The sequence below is a fragment of the Cavia porcellus genome, unplaced genomic scaffold (assembly GCF_034190915.1).
Source record: "Cavia porcellus strain 051 isolate PalLab524CR breed Dunkin Hartley unplaced genomic scaffold, mCavPor4.1 scaffold_8, whole genome shotgun sequence".
NCBI classification, from domain to species: Eukaryota; Metazoa; Chordata; class Mammalia; order Rodentia; family Caviidae; genus Cavia; species Cavia porcellus.
In genome coordinates, this window is record NW_026947491.1 from 94,189,840 (window position 1) to 94,203,883 (window position 14,044).

The 14,044-nt window shown below is 51.5% G+C and overlaps 1 protein-coding gene across 4 annotated transcripts in view; it reads right to left on the reverse strand.

Annotated features, from left to right (window-relative positions):
- Window positions 1-12,996, reverse strand: part of Bpifc (BPI fold containing family C) — a 39,046-nt gene extending 26,050 nt beyond the window's left edge. Inside the window, exons 1-3 of one of the 4 annotated variants that reach the window (XM_063255541.1) lie at window positions 12,851-12,996; window positions 6,711-6,834; window positions 5,842-5,962 (exon numbers count right to left, since the gene is read on the reverse strand). In XM_063255541.1, the coding sequence (XP_063111611.1) occupies window positions 5,842-5,962; window positions 6,711-6,822 (233 nt within the window). In that variant the 5' untranslated portion in view covers window positions 6,823-6,834; window positions 12,851-12,996. Of the gene's footprint in view, window positions 1-5,841; window positions 5,963-6,710; window positions 6,835-10,408; window positions 10,599-12,747 lie in introns of those variants that run through there. The other 3 variants (XM_063255542.1, XM_063255539.1, XM_063255540.1) reach the window with 3 other exon arrangements.
- Window positions 12,997-14,044: the final 1,048 nt, after the last annotated feature.

The window sequence follows — 14,044 nt, forward strand, 5'->3', positions numbered from 1 at the left end:
CACCAACCACGTAGTTATAGATTAACTGACGGCATCATCATGCTGTTCTGTATGCGTCGTTCCCCGCCCCCCACCTTAGTAACCTGTTTGCTGTGTCAACCATTGTTCCCTTTATGAGGCACAAATGTTCCTGGAATTGGCAGATCAAGGGCTGTGAATTGGCTAACCACCCACTGTGAAATGTTTCTGACCTCAAGCAAAGGGGATCAAAGGCCCACCTTGTATCTGTTTTTCATCACTATGTACTTAATGATCAATGAGCTAATCCTAAATGAACTATAAAAACCAGTCAAAATTCTAACTCAGTCACACAGCTTTGCAAATTCCATCTGCACTGTGTCCCTGGGCCAGTTAAAATAAAAGTGCTTCTTCTTAAAACAATGTCATTTTGCCCCGTTTTCTTTTCATCTCAGGGGTCTTGCCCAATCTTTCATCTCAGGGGCCTTTTTAGGGAAGTACAACATTTGGGGGCTCGTCCAGGCCACCCCCTCCCCACATTTTTTTCACCGATCTATCGGCTTGAACCATCTGTAAGTATTTGGGTCTTTTGTTCTTTGTAATTTGCGTGCGCACGTTTGAAGCTGCAGACGAGCTTGGCTGGCTCTTTCTGCACTGGAGCAGGATGCCCTCCGGGGCTGGGCTTCTAGCCTATTTGTGATTTGGGACTTTTTGCCTTTTTGGTTTTGTGCTTGGTATATTTTTACTGTGAAGCCATTTGTTCATTTAAATTTAAATCTGTTACCTCAGTACTAACATTCAGGTTTTTTTATTTCTCTTAAACTATTGTTGCAGGTTCCATGTGGCTTCTTGGACTTGGGGGTTATAACGAAAATTGTTTCCCTGTAAGTCACCAGACAACTGTGGATCGAGAAGCCTTTGTGTGTGTGTTTTGTGTTTTTCTTGTTTTCGGTGGTGCCTTGTGTTGTGTTATTGTCACTGACTGGGTATTAATAATTATGGGCCAGGCATCATCATCAGAGCCCTTGTCTCCCCTGACCCTGGTTCTTAATCATTTCAGAGATTTCAAGGATCGAGCCCAGGGATATGGAGAACCAGTACGTTCTGGGAAGCTCTGTATTTTCTGGGAGCTTGAATGACCTGCTGGGGTTCCTAACTGGTCCCCGGCAGGTAGTTTTAATCTCTCCATAGTTCAGGCTGTCCAACAATATGTCTTTGGACTCCCAACCCACCAAGACCAGATTGTGTACATTCTGGTTTGGATTGATCTCATTTGTGATCCACCTTCTTGGCTTAAAAGGTTTCTTAAGACATCTGAGCTTCATTTTAAGAACCCCTCTCTCCTGGCATCTCTGAAAGCGAAACCAAAGCCTGAGTCTGAGTTATGCCCGATTCTCCCTGCCAAGGAAGAAGAACCTCTGCCGCCGCCTTACCGGCCTTCAGCACTGATGCCTGCTCCTCCTGAACCAGTACCCCCTTCTCACCTCCCTAGCCCTATCCGAAGCAGACGTTATCAGCGTTCGGAATCACCTGATTCCTCCACCTCAACTCCTGCCCTTCTTCCTCTGCATGAGATCCCTAACTCTGAGGATCCCTCTGCCCCAATATTTACCTATGTCCCATTTGTTACTTCTGACCTTTACAATTGTAAACAACAAAACCCCCCTTTTCCTAAGGATCCTCAAGGCATTATTTCTCTTTTGGAATCAATCTTTTCCACCCACCGTCCCATTTGGGACGATTGTCAGCAGATTTTGCAGGTCTTGTTCACAGTGGAGGAGAGGGAACGCATCCGCATGCTAGGATGAAAAGCAGTGCGTGATCCTGATGGGAAATCATCCTCTAATCCCGAATGCCTGAACCATGATTTCCCTTTGTCCCGACCTGACTGGAATCCTAACACAACTGAAGGTAAGGAGGCTCTCGTTTGGCATCGCTAGTTGTTCCTAGAAGTCCTTAAAGTAGCTGCTAGACAACCCACCAATGTGTCCAAGGTCTCAGAGGTAAGGCAATTAGCTGAGTCTCCCTTGGGGTTTCTGGAAAGGCTACAGGAGGCCTATCGCATTTATACCCCTATAGATACGGTGACACCTGAAAATGCAAGGGCCATTAATATTGCCTTTGTGACTCAGTCGGCCCCAGAGGTTAAAAGAAAATTGCAAAGGCTTGAGGGGTTTGAGAGGATGCCTCTTAGTCAGTTATTAGAAATAGCTCAGAAGGTATTCAACAACCATGAAGATCCCAGAGATCGAAAATTGACAAAGGTACTAGAAGTATTGACTGAGAAAGTAACCAAAACGGATGCAAAGTCTCGCCCACCTATGGATAAAAATCAATGTGCCTACTGCAAGGAAATGGGACACTGGCAAAGGGACTGCCCCAAGCTGAAGGCCAAATCGGAAAGGGAAGCCAAGGCTCTATTGTCCCGTGATTAGGGAAGTCAGGGCTCTCATGCCCCCCCTGAGCCCAGGCTAACTCTGTCTGTAGGGGACCAATCAATTGATTTCTTAGTGGACTCCGGAGCTGCTCATTCAGTTCTGACTTGGCCCATAGGGTCCCCTATGGGAAATAAATTAAAGGTATTAGGAGCTACCAGCACTGCAAGGGTATATCCTATATCCTTGTTGCTCCCAACGGAACCTGGTTTGCCTGTACTTCTGGTGTAACTCCTTGTTCTATGCATCACCTGTTCACCCACCACCCTGAGCTTTGCATATTAGTCCATATCTTTCCCCAAGGGTACTGGTACTCTGGAGATAATGGTAGGTCTCACTTGTTCCCTAGCTTTGACTTAAAGAGTCCAGTCTGAGTGAAGAGAAATCCTGTACTCTTACCCATGTTACTTGGAGTTGGGTTGGCAGGGTCAATAGGTTTAGGAGTGTCCAGCTTAATAATTGGAAACCAAAATTATAGACACTTAAGTGCACTCATTAACCAAGATCTAGCAGCCCTCAGTGACTCTGTCTCCAGATTAGATGATTCTTTAAATTCATTGGCTGAGATGGTTTTACAAAACCGGTGGGGTCTAGATCTCCTGTTCCTAAAGAAAGGAGGCCTCTGTCTGGCATTAGGAGAAAACTGTTGCTTGTATTCCAATCATTCTGGGGTTATCTGACAAAGTATGGTCAGCCTTAGAAGGCAGCTACAGGAATAAGAACAAGCCAGACTGGCTGAGCAAAATTGGTTTGAATGATGGTTTTCTGTATCTCCCTGGTTGACAACGTTAATCACAGCAACCTCCGGACCTCTGTTAATCTTATTTACTTGTTTAACAATTGGACCTTGCATTATAAACAAATTAGTAAATTATGTCAAAAATTGGGTTCAAACAATAAAACTCATGGTTTTAAGGACACAAGTTTATGAACAAATACTTCTGCTTGAAAACTCCATGAGCCAATGATTTGGACCACTGACAAAAATCAGTGGGGAATGTTATATTAAGATGGTGAAAAATTAAAACAGTTGATGAAAAGATAATTAGCAAAAATAGTTAGTTAAAAGGATAGTTATTAGTAGTATTGTCATTCTGTGCTGAGCTTGTTACTCTAGTAACCACGCACCAACCACATAGTTATAGATCGACTGACCACTTTGTCATGCTGTTCTGTATGTGTCGTTCCCCAAGTAATCTGTTTGCTGTGTCAACCTTTGTTCCCCTTGTAAGAGACAAATGATGCTGTGTCAACCATTGTTCCCTTTATGAGACACAAATGTTCCTGGAATTGGCAGACCAAGGGCTATGAACTGGCTAACCACCCACTGTGAAATGCCTCTGACCTCAAGCAAAGGGGAACAAAGGCCCACCTTGTTTCTGTTTCTCATCACTATGTACTTAATGATCAATGAGCTAATCATAAATGAACTATAAAAACCAGTCAAAATTCTAACTGAGTCACACAACTTTGCAAATTCCATCTGCACTGTGTCCCTGGGCCAGCTAAAATAAAAGCACTTCTTCTTAAAATGACATCATTTTGCCCCGTTTTCTTTTCATCTCGGGGATCTTGCCCCATCTTTCGTCTCAGGGGCCTTTTGGGGAAGTACAACACTCCTTTCCTGTCTTCTCTTGCTTACGTGTTTTCGTTTCTCTGATGGCGGCCATTCCACCTGAGGAGAGGCAACTCCGCACTGCAGTTTTGACCCGAGTTCCCTGGCAAGTGAACTCTGGGCGTTCTCTCCGTCCCTGTGGGCCCTCTGTACAGCTTCTTTTGAGAAGCGTCTGTTGGGGTCACTTGTCTTTCTTAAAATTCAAGTTTCGCTTGCTTGTTTGCTTGCCGTTGAGCTGAGCTGTGGCTCTTTCTCTTGCCAGGCGGGAGCTCACAGCTGCACCCCATGGCTCCCTCCAGCCTCCTGGAGTCCGGCCACCAGTTTTGCAAATTTCTGCATACATGGACCGCGCTTTTGGGGACGTATCCAAGGTGCTTTGCCCTGACTAATGTCCCAGGACAGGTCTGCTATGTTTCTTGCAGTAATTCCATAGTTTTAGGCTTTTGTTTTGAGCATGGTATTTACAGTTAATAAAAACAACTAACTGAATATTTAACAAGAGCTAGTAGAGGAGATTGGGAATGTTCCAACCCCAAGAAATGATATAATATCCACAGAGACAGATACATCGTTTACCTTGATCTGATCATTACGAATTGTTACAGCTACTGAAATGACACACTGGCCCCAAACGTAGGCACAATTACTACATATCAATCAGAAATAGTTTTCTTAGTCTGGCCCACCCAACAGTTAGTGTATCAACTGTAATAAATATAAAAATTACTGAGACATTTTATTCTCTTTTCCCAAAATAAATCTCTAAAAAATCCGACATATCTTTCCTGTATGCTCGTGGCATACCTCAGTTCAGACACAGGGTTTCATGAGACACTCCTGACCTGTATTATAGGTTTGATAAAAGTTTTAGTCGGAAAAGTAAATTCACACATTCAACACGCCCCAAACACACTTGAAAGCTCTTCGGCAATGGAACCAAGTGTTTGTGTTTCAATTAAAATTAATTACAGTTAAATAAACAAAACGCTGTGCCCCTGCCGCAGGAGCCAGGCTGCCCCTGCGGCCAGGTCTGACATTGGGGGGCCGTCGTGTGCTCTCCCAGTGCACACCATGGAGCAGACAGCAGAAACCTTCCCTGCATCGGTGTCTCTGCTTTTCTGCAAAGAAGCCTCAGTTTAACGGAAGGTCGTTCACAGCTGGGAAGCTCCTGCCCCAAGGACTTCGGTGGTAGAGGCTTTTCAATGGGTGGAGTTTGGGGCAAATCATGACTCAAGGACACCGAGAGTCAGCTCTTATAAAACTTGACTCTCCCAGCCTTTGAGGCTGAGAGACAAGGACAGGGGACTTGGCTCAGTGACATAAGCACCTGCCTGGCAAGTGCAAGGTCCTGAGTTCAGTTCCTGGTACCAAAAATAAAGATGAAGACTGAACTCAGACCAGCAAAGACATCCTCCCCTGTCCTCCTTCAGGATTCGCTGACAGGTGGGAAGACACAAACAGTGGCAGCCTCTCCCACAACTGTGCAGCGGCGTTCCCTTCTGTGAAACTAAGCGTCCCTGAATTTATTGGCGGTGACAAAGTTGTCTGATGGAAAGTCTAATTTCTCAGTCTCCCTTGATAACAACTGTGTCCTTTGTTTTTGGCAGAATGTCATTAGCAAAGAGCTTCGGGGAAAATCTTATTAAAACAGAGGCGCTGACTCAGCTCCTAAGAGCCTCTCTGCCCTGGCATTTACTCCTCCCAGCTGCATGAAACACGGATCTGATGACTGTCACTGCAGCAGCCATGTTGGGCCCCGAGGCAGACATGCTAATAGATGACCACTGTCCCCTGGAGCCTCCCATATGGAAGACAAAGGGCTCTTTTACTTACTTTGAAAAATTGTAGTTGGCATAATCAATCTTCAGAAATTCAACAGTCTCGGAGCCTTTTAAGTCTGGGATGTTCTTCTCTTTAACTATTTGTTCCATCATCTCCATCCCCGCTTGAACACCTGAGAGGGAAACAGGCCGAGGTTTGCGGGTGATAATGCCTTACACACAAGTGCATCGTGCCACCTGCAGTGCACTACAGAGAAGACAGAGGCCCAGCGAGCCACGCTACTGCTTCCCCTCGGCAGGTGGAGACGCGGGTCCTCACAGAGCCGGCGTCCCCAGACGCTGTCATCCTGTGGCCAGGGCTGGTGACATCGTGCAGGGAAACCGCGGGTACCTTCACGTTTGGTACACTGTAGGGATCGGCGGGAGGACGTGGCCGAGAACGAGGGGCACCCGCCATCACACCTGGGCGACCCGGCTCCAAACCTTCTCAGCTCCTGAAGGTGAGTCCACCCTCACCTCTGTTTCCACTTTCTTGTGGATCTGCAGTCCCGTGCCCAGGGGCTCTCGGCCCACCTGCAACTCTAATAACCATGCTGTGCCACCTACCCGGACACACACGCACCACCACAGAGGGTCCAAGCCCCTCGGAAAACCACCGGAGTGAGTGGAAATTGCCCCGAAGTTCCCGCCTTACGCCCTCCAATGCACCCTCATCTGGAGCTGGTGATGTTACTGTGTGTGGGGACAGTGGGGGGACTCGAGGCCCTGTGGCAGTATGCCTCCCCCTGGTGACCGCTTCAGGTGACACCTTCTCCCTGGCCACCTAGGAAGCCCTGGAGTAGCACCTGTCCCAGGCCCCAGATGGCCACAGTCATGAGCCTCCCTGGGGGCCACAGCCAGGCTTCTGAGACACCCACTCACCGAAGTCCAGCGCCCGCTGAGTGACCCTCGCCTTGATCCCAGCATAGGTGGCCTGGGTGGGTGTCATGCAGAGACTCCACAGGAGCAGGCAGCCCCAGAAGACGGGGCCCATCTCAGACGGCACCTGCGGGGAGCAACACAAAGGTCCTGGTTCTCTTCTGTCTCCCCATGCACGGCTGCAGCCAGTCAGCCTTCCTGGGTCTCAACTCTGTGCGCTCCAGATCTCCTGCATCCATCCCTTGGCCTCCCCTGTGGATCCAGCGGGGCTCCCCCTGGTGAGCAGGTATTAGACACAGAGGACAGAGGTGGACACACGTGGGCCCCAACCTGTTTCTCCCACTCGAGGAACCACACAGGCATGTGAAAACACACACACAACTCATGCATGCACACACACATGTATGCACATTAACACGCACATGCACACACATGTACATATGCATGCACACTAATGTGTACACCAACATGTACCCTAACATGCACACACATGTGTGCTTACAACACTGCAGGCTGGCCTGACTGCCCCACAGGGAACTCAGTGCCAGCACTTTGTCCCAGGAAGGACACGTGGGGGAAGGGTGTCCTGACAGATCCGAGCAGACAAGTGGGTGGCTGGGAAGGTGGCACAGTGGCAGGGTGATGCCGGGGGGCTGGGGCTAAAGGCTCAGCTCAGCATCGAACTTTCCCTCCTGCTGTCCACCTCCGGGACACTGTCCTGAGCACCCAGGCTGGGCTCTTGGCCAGTTTTCCACGCGTCGGTGCTGGGCAGTCAGCTCCCCAGTGTGACGTCCCGGCCCTGTCACACACCACACTGAAGAGACTGAGTGTGCCAGGCCAGCGAGCGTCCTCCTCTGCGAGCGTCCTTCTGCCACTTCTGTGTGATCTATGTCCACCCGGCTGAGTGTGTGTTATGGTTGACGTTTAGAAGTTTTACTAAGAGACTCAGCAGGGAGCCAAGGTCCTTACTGTGTAAATATCCTTAGGGGAGGTGATGGCCTGGGTACAATATAAGGGGGGAAAGAGGCTTGCTTCCCCCAACCTTTTCCTCTGGCTGCGGCCTTGAAGTGTTGCCCTGGTGTCATGGCACCTCTGCCTTGGAACCACCTGATTACAGATTGAAACCTCCAAAAATTGTAAACCTTTCCTTCCCTATTTTTGGAGCCAGGTGTTTTATCTCAGCAAGGAGAGAAAAGTAACCAAGACAGGATTTGGAGCGTGGTCATTGCCGTGACTCTACTTGACCATGTGTTCAAGAGCCTTTGGGAATGGCTGCGGGAAGAGAGGAAAGTTCAGAGATGTCGCCTGCAAGAGTAGAGCTGTAAGGCCTTAGGCTTTCCTGAACAGGAGATTCTGGTCAGAGCGCAAAAGACCAGAAGGCTGACAGAAGTGCTGCTGGGAAAGGCCAGGCTCGGAGTTTCTGGGAAGGAGGACTGCATTGGTTGTTGGACTCCAGACAAGGTATGTTACGGTTTCACAGAAAGTTTGTCTGCATTTTGGTCACAGCCAGAGACTTTGCTTGAGATTAAGACTAAGGGCAGCAGACTAATTAATCTAGCAGAAGAAATTTCAAGACAGTCAAACATTGAGGCAGTGGCATGGCTTGTTGGGGGCTTTTAGCCAGTTTTATATCGAGTCAAGAGCAAAGAGCTCAGCAGGGTGATTTAAAACATTGTGAGTTTGGCCAGAAAGGAAGCTCCTGTAAAGCTGCGGACTGTGAAGACAGAGCTGGGATCTCCATTGCTGAGAAGGAGAACAGGAAAGATAGCCTGAGGGCAGCACAGGATGCACTGGTGGGTCTCACCCTTTGCAAAAAGCCTCAAAACTGCAAAAGTGAAAGACTGCTTCGAGGCGAAAGCCACAGAACGCCACGTTCTGGACTGGTGGCGGAGGCTGCATAATATTCCAGAATGGTGGCACCACAGAAAATCTGTTCCTCAGAATTGGTTTCAGAGTGCCCAGCAATCCAGACATCCAGTCCCTACAGCAAGAGAGGAGAGCCTGGGTACTGCTGCAGTTGGCAGCAGACCTCGGCATTACCCACGTGGTGCAGGTATCAGGTGCACACAGAATGCAAGGGTCCTGAGGTTGAAAAGGCTTCCACCCTGATTTCAGAAGGCCTGGGAGGCAGGCAGTGCGCCCCCGAGAGGGCAGTGTGTGGAGTGGTGAGGGTGAAGCCAAAGGTGCAGTGGAGACCCAGAAGTTTGGAAAAGCTAGGAGCATGGATCATATAGGGAAACTTGCAGTGAGGAAGCAAAGCCAGCCCCAGAGAGAAGCCATGGGACTGGTAACCACCCGAAGTACCTAACCCTAACCCTAGGGTTAGGGTGGAGCCACACAAGCCCTTTGGAGCTCACAATTTACCACAGATTGCTCCGGGACTTCACATTTGCCCTGCTGGATTTTGGACTTGGGTTGGTCCCAATCCTTTGTATTCTCCTGTTTGTAACTTCTGGAATGGCAGTGTTTATCTTGTGCCATTATACGTTGGAAATGTTTAACTTTGTTTTCATTTCTGTGAGAGCTGGCAGCTAAGGTTTGCCTTACATTTTGGAGGAGGCTTGGGACTTGAACTTTTCAGCAATGCTGGAAGGACTTTGGCAGCTCTTAGAGCTGGATGAATGCCTTTTGCATAAAGGGATGTGCATGAGTCTTTGGCGGCACAGGACAGAATGTTATGATTCTAATGTGATATAATGTTGATAGACTTAACCTTGGCTCTTAAAGATTGTTAAACTTGTGCTACAATGTCCAAGTTGTGAACCGGTAAGAATAAGTTTGCCTTTGTGTCTGGACACCTGTCTAAAGAGATGTGTCCAAGGCCCAGGGATTTAGCTCAAGGGCATCAGTGAGGCCATGAGTTGATCTCTGGTACAAAAAAGAAAAAAAAGATAAAACAACCCGCCTGCTTGCCAAGTTGACAAGGGTGGATTGTTATGGTGGATACATGGTATCACCTTGAGTTTAGAAGTTTAACTAAGAGACTCAGCAGGAAGCCAGGGTTCTTACTTTGTAATTATCCTAGCCCTGGGTAAGAGGAGAGAAAGGAGATTTTGTGAGTGCTACACCCTCCCTGAGGGTGGGGTGGGGGCTTTGTACAGTATAACAGGAAAACAGGCTCGATCCCACCCCACCCCCACCTCGCTTTTGCTCTGGCTGCTTTTCCTGGTTGTTGCCTCTGTCCCATGCCACCCTGCCTCGGAGCCAGCTGATTACAGACTGAAACCTCCAATAATTGAAAGCTAAATAAACCTTCCTTCCCTAATTTTGGGAATCAGGTGCTTTGTCTCAGGAACAAGAGAAAAGTAACCAATACGGCGTGTGACTCTCGTGTGGCTACCCCAGTTCTCAACCCCTCACCACAGCCCTGGGCTCAGCCCAGCGTCACAGCACAAGGACGGTCAGCACCGCTCACTCCTGTCTCCCTGCCCCTCCTTTGTCCCTTCCCGGCAAGGAAGCTCTCCACCCACAGCTCGCGTGCCTGGGAAAATGCAGGCCGGCCAGACCATGCTGCGGAGAGCCCTGTGCACCTCGGTACTCCCCGCTGCACACATGCTGCCTCCCCAACCCCTGCTGCTGCAGCTCCCCACTCTCTTGCAGGGCCCTGCTGCCTGGCGCTGCGCCTCCCACGCCACGTGCCCGGCTCTCTTGCCACCTTTGGGGACCCCCACCCCACCACAGGAAGGGACCCCTTCAGTCACCTAGTGTCTCTGTGCCTCCCGTGATCGCACTCTCTCCGGAGCGTTTATTCCATTCCTCCTGACTCCCCGAGCTGTCCTCTTCCCTTCCCAGCCCCGGGCCGGAGCCCATGTCTGTTCCCACACGCTGTTCACTTCTCTGCTCGCTGTCCGCCTCCTGCCAGAATGCCAGCGCAGGAGGGCAGTGACCTCACCTGCAGGGCAGGCTCCTTGCCCGGGGCGCTGTGGGCAATTTATAGGGTGGCGGGAGGGGTCAGTGAGTCAGTGAGGACGGAGCTGCCCAGACCAGTGCCCTGCGCCTCTGCCGAGCTGAGCGATGGCTCTGCACAGGGCACCATAAAGCACAGGGCTGCCGTCAGCCAAAGCGCCAAGCAGGTGCAGGATGCTGGTCCATCATCGGAGAGGGCGTCCAAGGAGCCTGGGGAGCAGGCCAGGGCGACGAGGGGACTCCAGAGGGACGGAGCACCGGGGCTCAGGCCAGTGGCTGCCTGCCCACTGGCGTAGAAGGATCCCTTCGGGCTGCTGCTCAGGCCGTCCCTGGAGGGAAGCCCCGGCTCCAGGAGCATCCTGCTGGGGCAGCCCCAGGGGCCTTTGGTGAGAGCAGGCTTCTTCACCACAGTGGGCAGCAAGGGGAGGAATGGGGCACCAGAGTCCGGACCCCCCAGGCCAAACACTGAGGGGAAGCAAACATTCACCAACTCCAGCAGAAGACTCTGGATAGCTAAGGAGGGTTCTGGAAAAGGCTGGGGATTAGGGAAGAAAAGTCACACCATGGTGTGTGAGTGAGCGTGTGCGTGTGCCTGTGCGTGTGTGTGTGATTTCTCCCCACTTCCACGGAGGAAGAGCACAATGAACCGAAGTGAAGGTTACCCACTAAGGCAATGATGACACAAAGACTACATTTGCGTGTCTTTACCACTTACGGCACTCGCCGGGCAGATCCTAGACACGCACACCCAGAGACCGGCAAAGCCTGCACGACGGGTCCAGGTCCCTGGGCCCTGGGCCGCCCATCGTGCTCCTCCGGCTCGTCATTCATACGTGTGTATGTAAATTCCCTGACAGGCTATGTAAATGTGAGGGTTCATATTTTCATTTGGGAATTTTAAATAGGAAATTTAAATTCCCAGATGGTTTATGCCATCTTTACTATGGAAAAGATTCAGTATACCCCGGGAAATTTTCAACCATCAAAGTACAACCCTCTCTGCGCTTTCCTGGGCACAGACGCAGCAGTCAAGTATGTTTTCCCGGGGCTTCAGGGGCTCTTCCTGGAGCAGTGTGCTCCCGTGAGGGTCCGTGAACCCACAGCTACGGCAGAGCACTGTGACTTTCCCTGCGAGATTTCATGAGGGGATGAAGCATGGGCGTGTGAGGCCGGCAGCTGGGCTGTGTGGTTAGGACGGAGATTAGGAGCAGCAGAGGCAGGAAGGGAGCCTCGTCAGGCAGGGCAGAGACTCTGGAAGGTTCAGTAATTGGCCGGCAGGTAAGGGCAGAGCGCGGGGCCTGTAATAGGAGCACCCCGGGGGACTTCAAAGCCTCCCCAGCAAGCTCCTGGGCTGTTGCTTCTGAAGAATTGTTTCTTTCCAGAAGCCACAGCCTCCGTGGTCACTGCATTCCCATGCAAAGGCACAGACAGAATCACCCTGCTAGATTCAGTGCTCCCTGCCCGGCCAGGCCAGCGACCGGAGGAAGGAGGCAGGGGCAGAGTCTGGAGAACTCCTGACACTCAGCCTCGCTCGGCTCCTCAGAGCCCTGGCCGATCTGAAAAAGCCCATGGAGGAGGGTTGAGTGGTGAGACGCAGCCTTTGATGCGGAGGCACGCTGAACAGTCTCAACTCGTGGGTTTTAGGGGTCCACGCCGTGAGGTTTTCCAAAAGACCAGGTGGATGAAATGACTGAACACACAGGCGTGGGACACGGGCGCTGTGCACAGCCTTCAGGGCTCAGCCCTCCACCTGGTTTTGCAGCAAGCTCTCTGTGACCTTGGGACCTCCTGCCAAGCTTTTCCTCCCAAAACAACACACTTCATAGGCACAAGCTCAGGACGACGGAGGTGTCGAGAGGGTAGTTTTGAGGTGGTAGGTTTAGGTCACCAGTGCGGTTTAGGACCCAGTTCCAGAGCACAGAGGTGGGAGCAGCCACTTAGCACCATCCACACCCACCGAGAGGCAGCACAGTGCTTCTGTCCCTGTGCTGCCCCTGTGACTCGAGGCACACGTGTGTGCGGAGCCCCGAGCAGCCCCAGCCCCGACCCTCACACAGCTGAGCCCAGCTGGGCCCCAGTGACAGAACCGACAAGCAAAACCCAGGGAAACCTGGGAGACGCCAGAATGACTCACACCCGGGCGGCGGCTCCTCCAGGTGTCTTCCAGCTCCCCGAAGCCTGCAGCGCGCTGGCACCTGTGGGCTGGCACAGACGTGGGACCTTCAGGGGGCTCTCACCTCAGGCCCCAGGATGACTGTGACCGACCGGGAGCGCTGTCCTTCCCTCTGCCAGGAGCCCGACGCGTTCTCCACCCGGCCCAGATCGCCAGTATAATTAGGACTGAATCACTGCTCTGGCGGCTTCTTTTAAATCCCTCTTTCAAAACGCGACAGAGCATTGCTTCACCACCATTACCCAATGGCCAGAATGAACCGCACGGACTCTGCCCAGCTGGGCGGACAGCACCACCCAGCAGGGAGCACTCACGGCCCTGCGGGCTCGCAGACAGCATCACTCTGTGAAATGTTCTCCCATACTTCACCATCGTGAGTCGACTAAGACTCTGAACCAGCGTCTGAAAAAGGATCTCGAGAAAGCTGCCTGGGGGTCCGCTATCAGAGCAGGTCGGAAAGCGCGAGACTGACAGCCAGGGCGCCTGAGTCATCCCCTGCCCCACTGTGCAGGAGCCAGCGCTACCAGTGCCTTCCAGGCCTGCGTCTCTGGGACGTGGTGGGGACAGATGCCTCAGCCCCCTAGCAGTGCCTCCAGATTCAGACCCACTCCCACTCCGCCCGGGCCTCTGTCACTGCCTGCTGGCAGTTGGAGGTCTGCTCGCCGGAGGGGACTAGGGCCCTCTGTTCTGCTGGTGCTGGGGAGTGAACCCAGTGCCTTCTCACTGGGCTAGGTCTCCAGCCCATTTTTACTTCTTTTGAGTCAAGGTCTCACTAAGTGTGTAAGTTGACCAGGCTGGACTGGAACTTGTGACCCTCCTGCCTCAGCCTCCCAGAGAGCTGGTATCTCATGTCTTATCTAAAACTTCCTGGGTGAAATACAGTGACAAGTCTTCCTGGTCTTCTCAGGATGTGTAGGAGTTTTAGTCTCAGGACCAGGCAGTTTCCAGGCAGTGTAGCTCCCTGGGGAGAACCCCGGCATGGTCCCTAGGCACTGTCACTATCTGGCTCTCTCTAAAGCTCCCTGAGTGACTCCACCTGCACCACCCAATTTCTCAGGGGAGAAACGGAACGAACCGTTCCTAACTGGACAGGATCTGACGGGTAAGCACCTGGATAGCACGAGAACATGCAGTCAAGACTGTAAGGGGTTGCACAGTTTGGTCCACCAGCGTGGAGCCTGCAGACAGCATCCACGTGAACTCGCTCCATAGGCCGACTCTTCATTCAATCAACAAACACTTACCGGGGTGTACTACA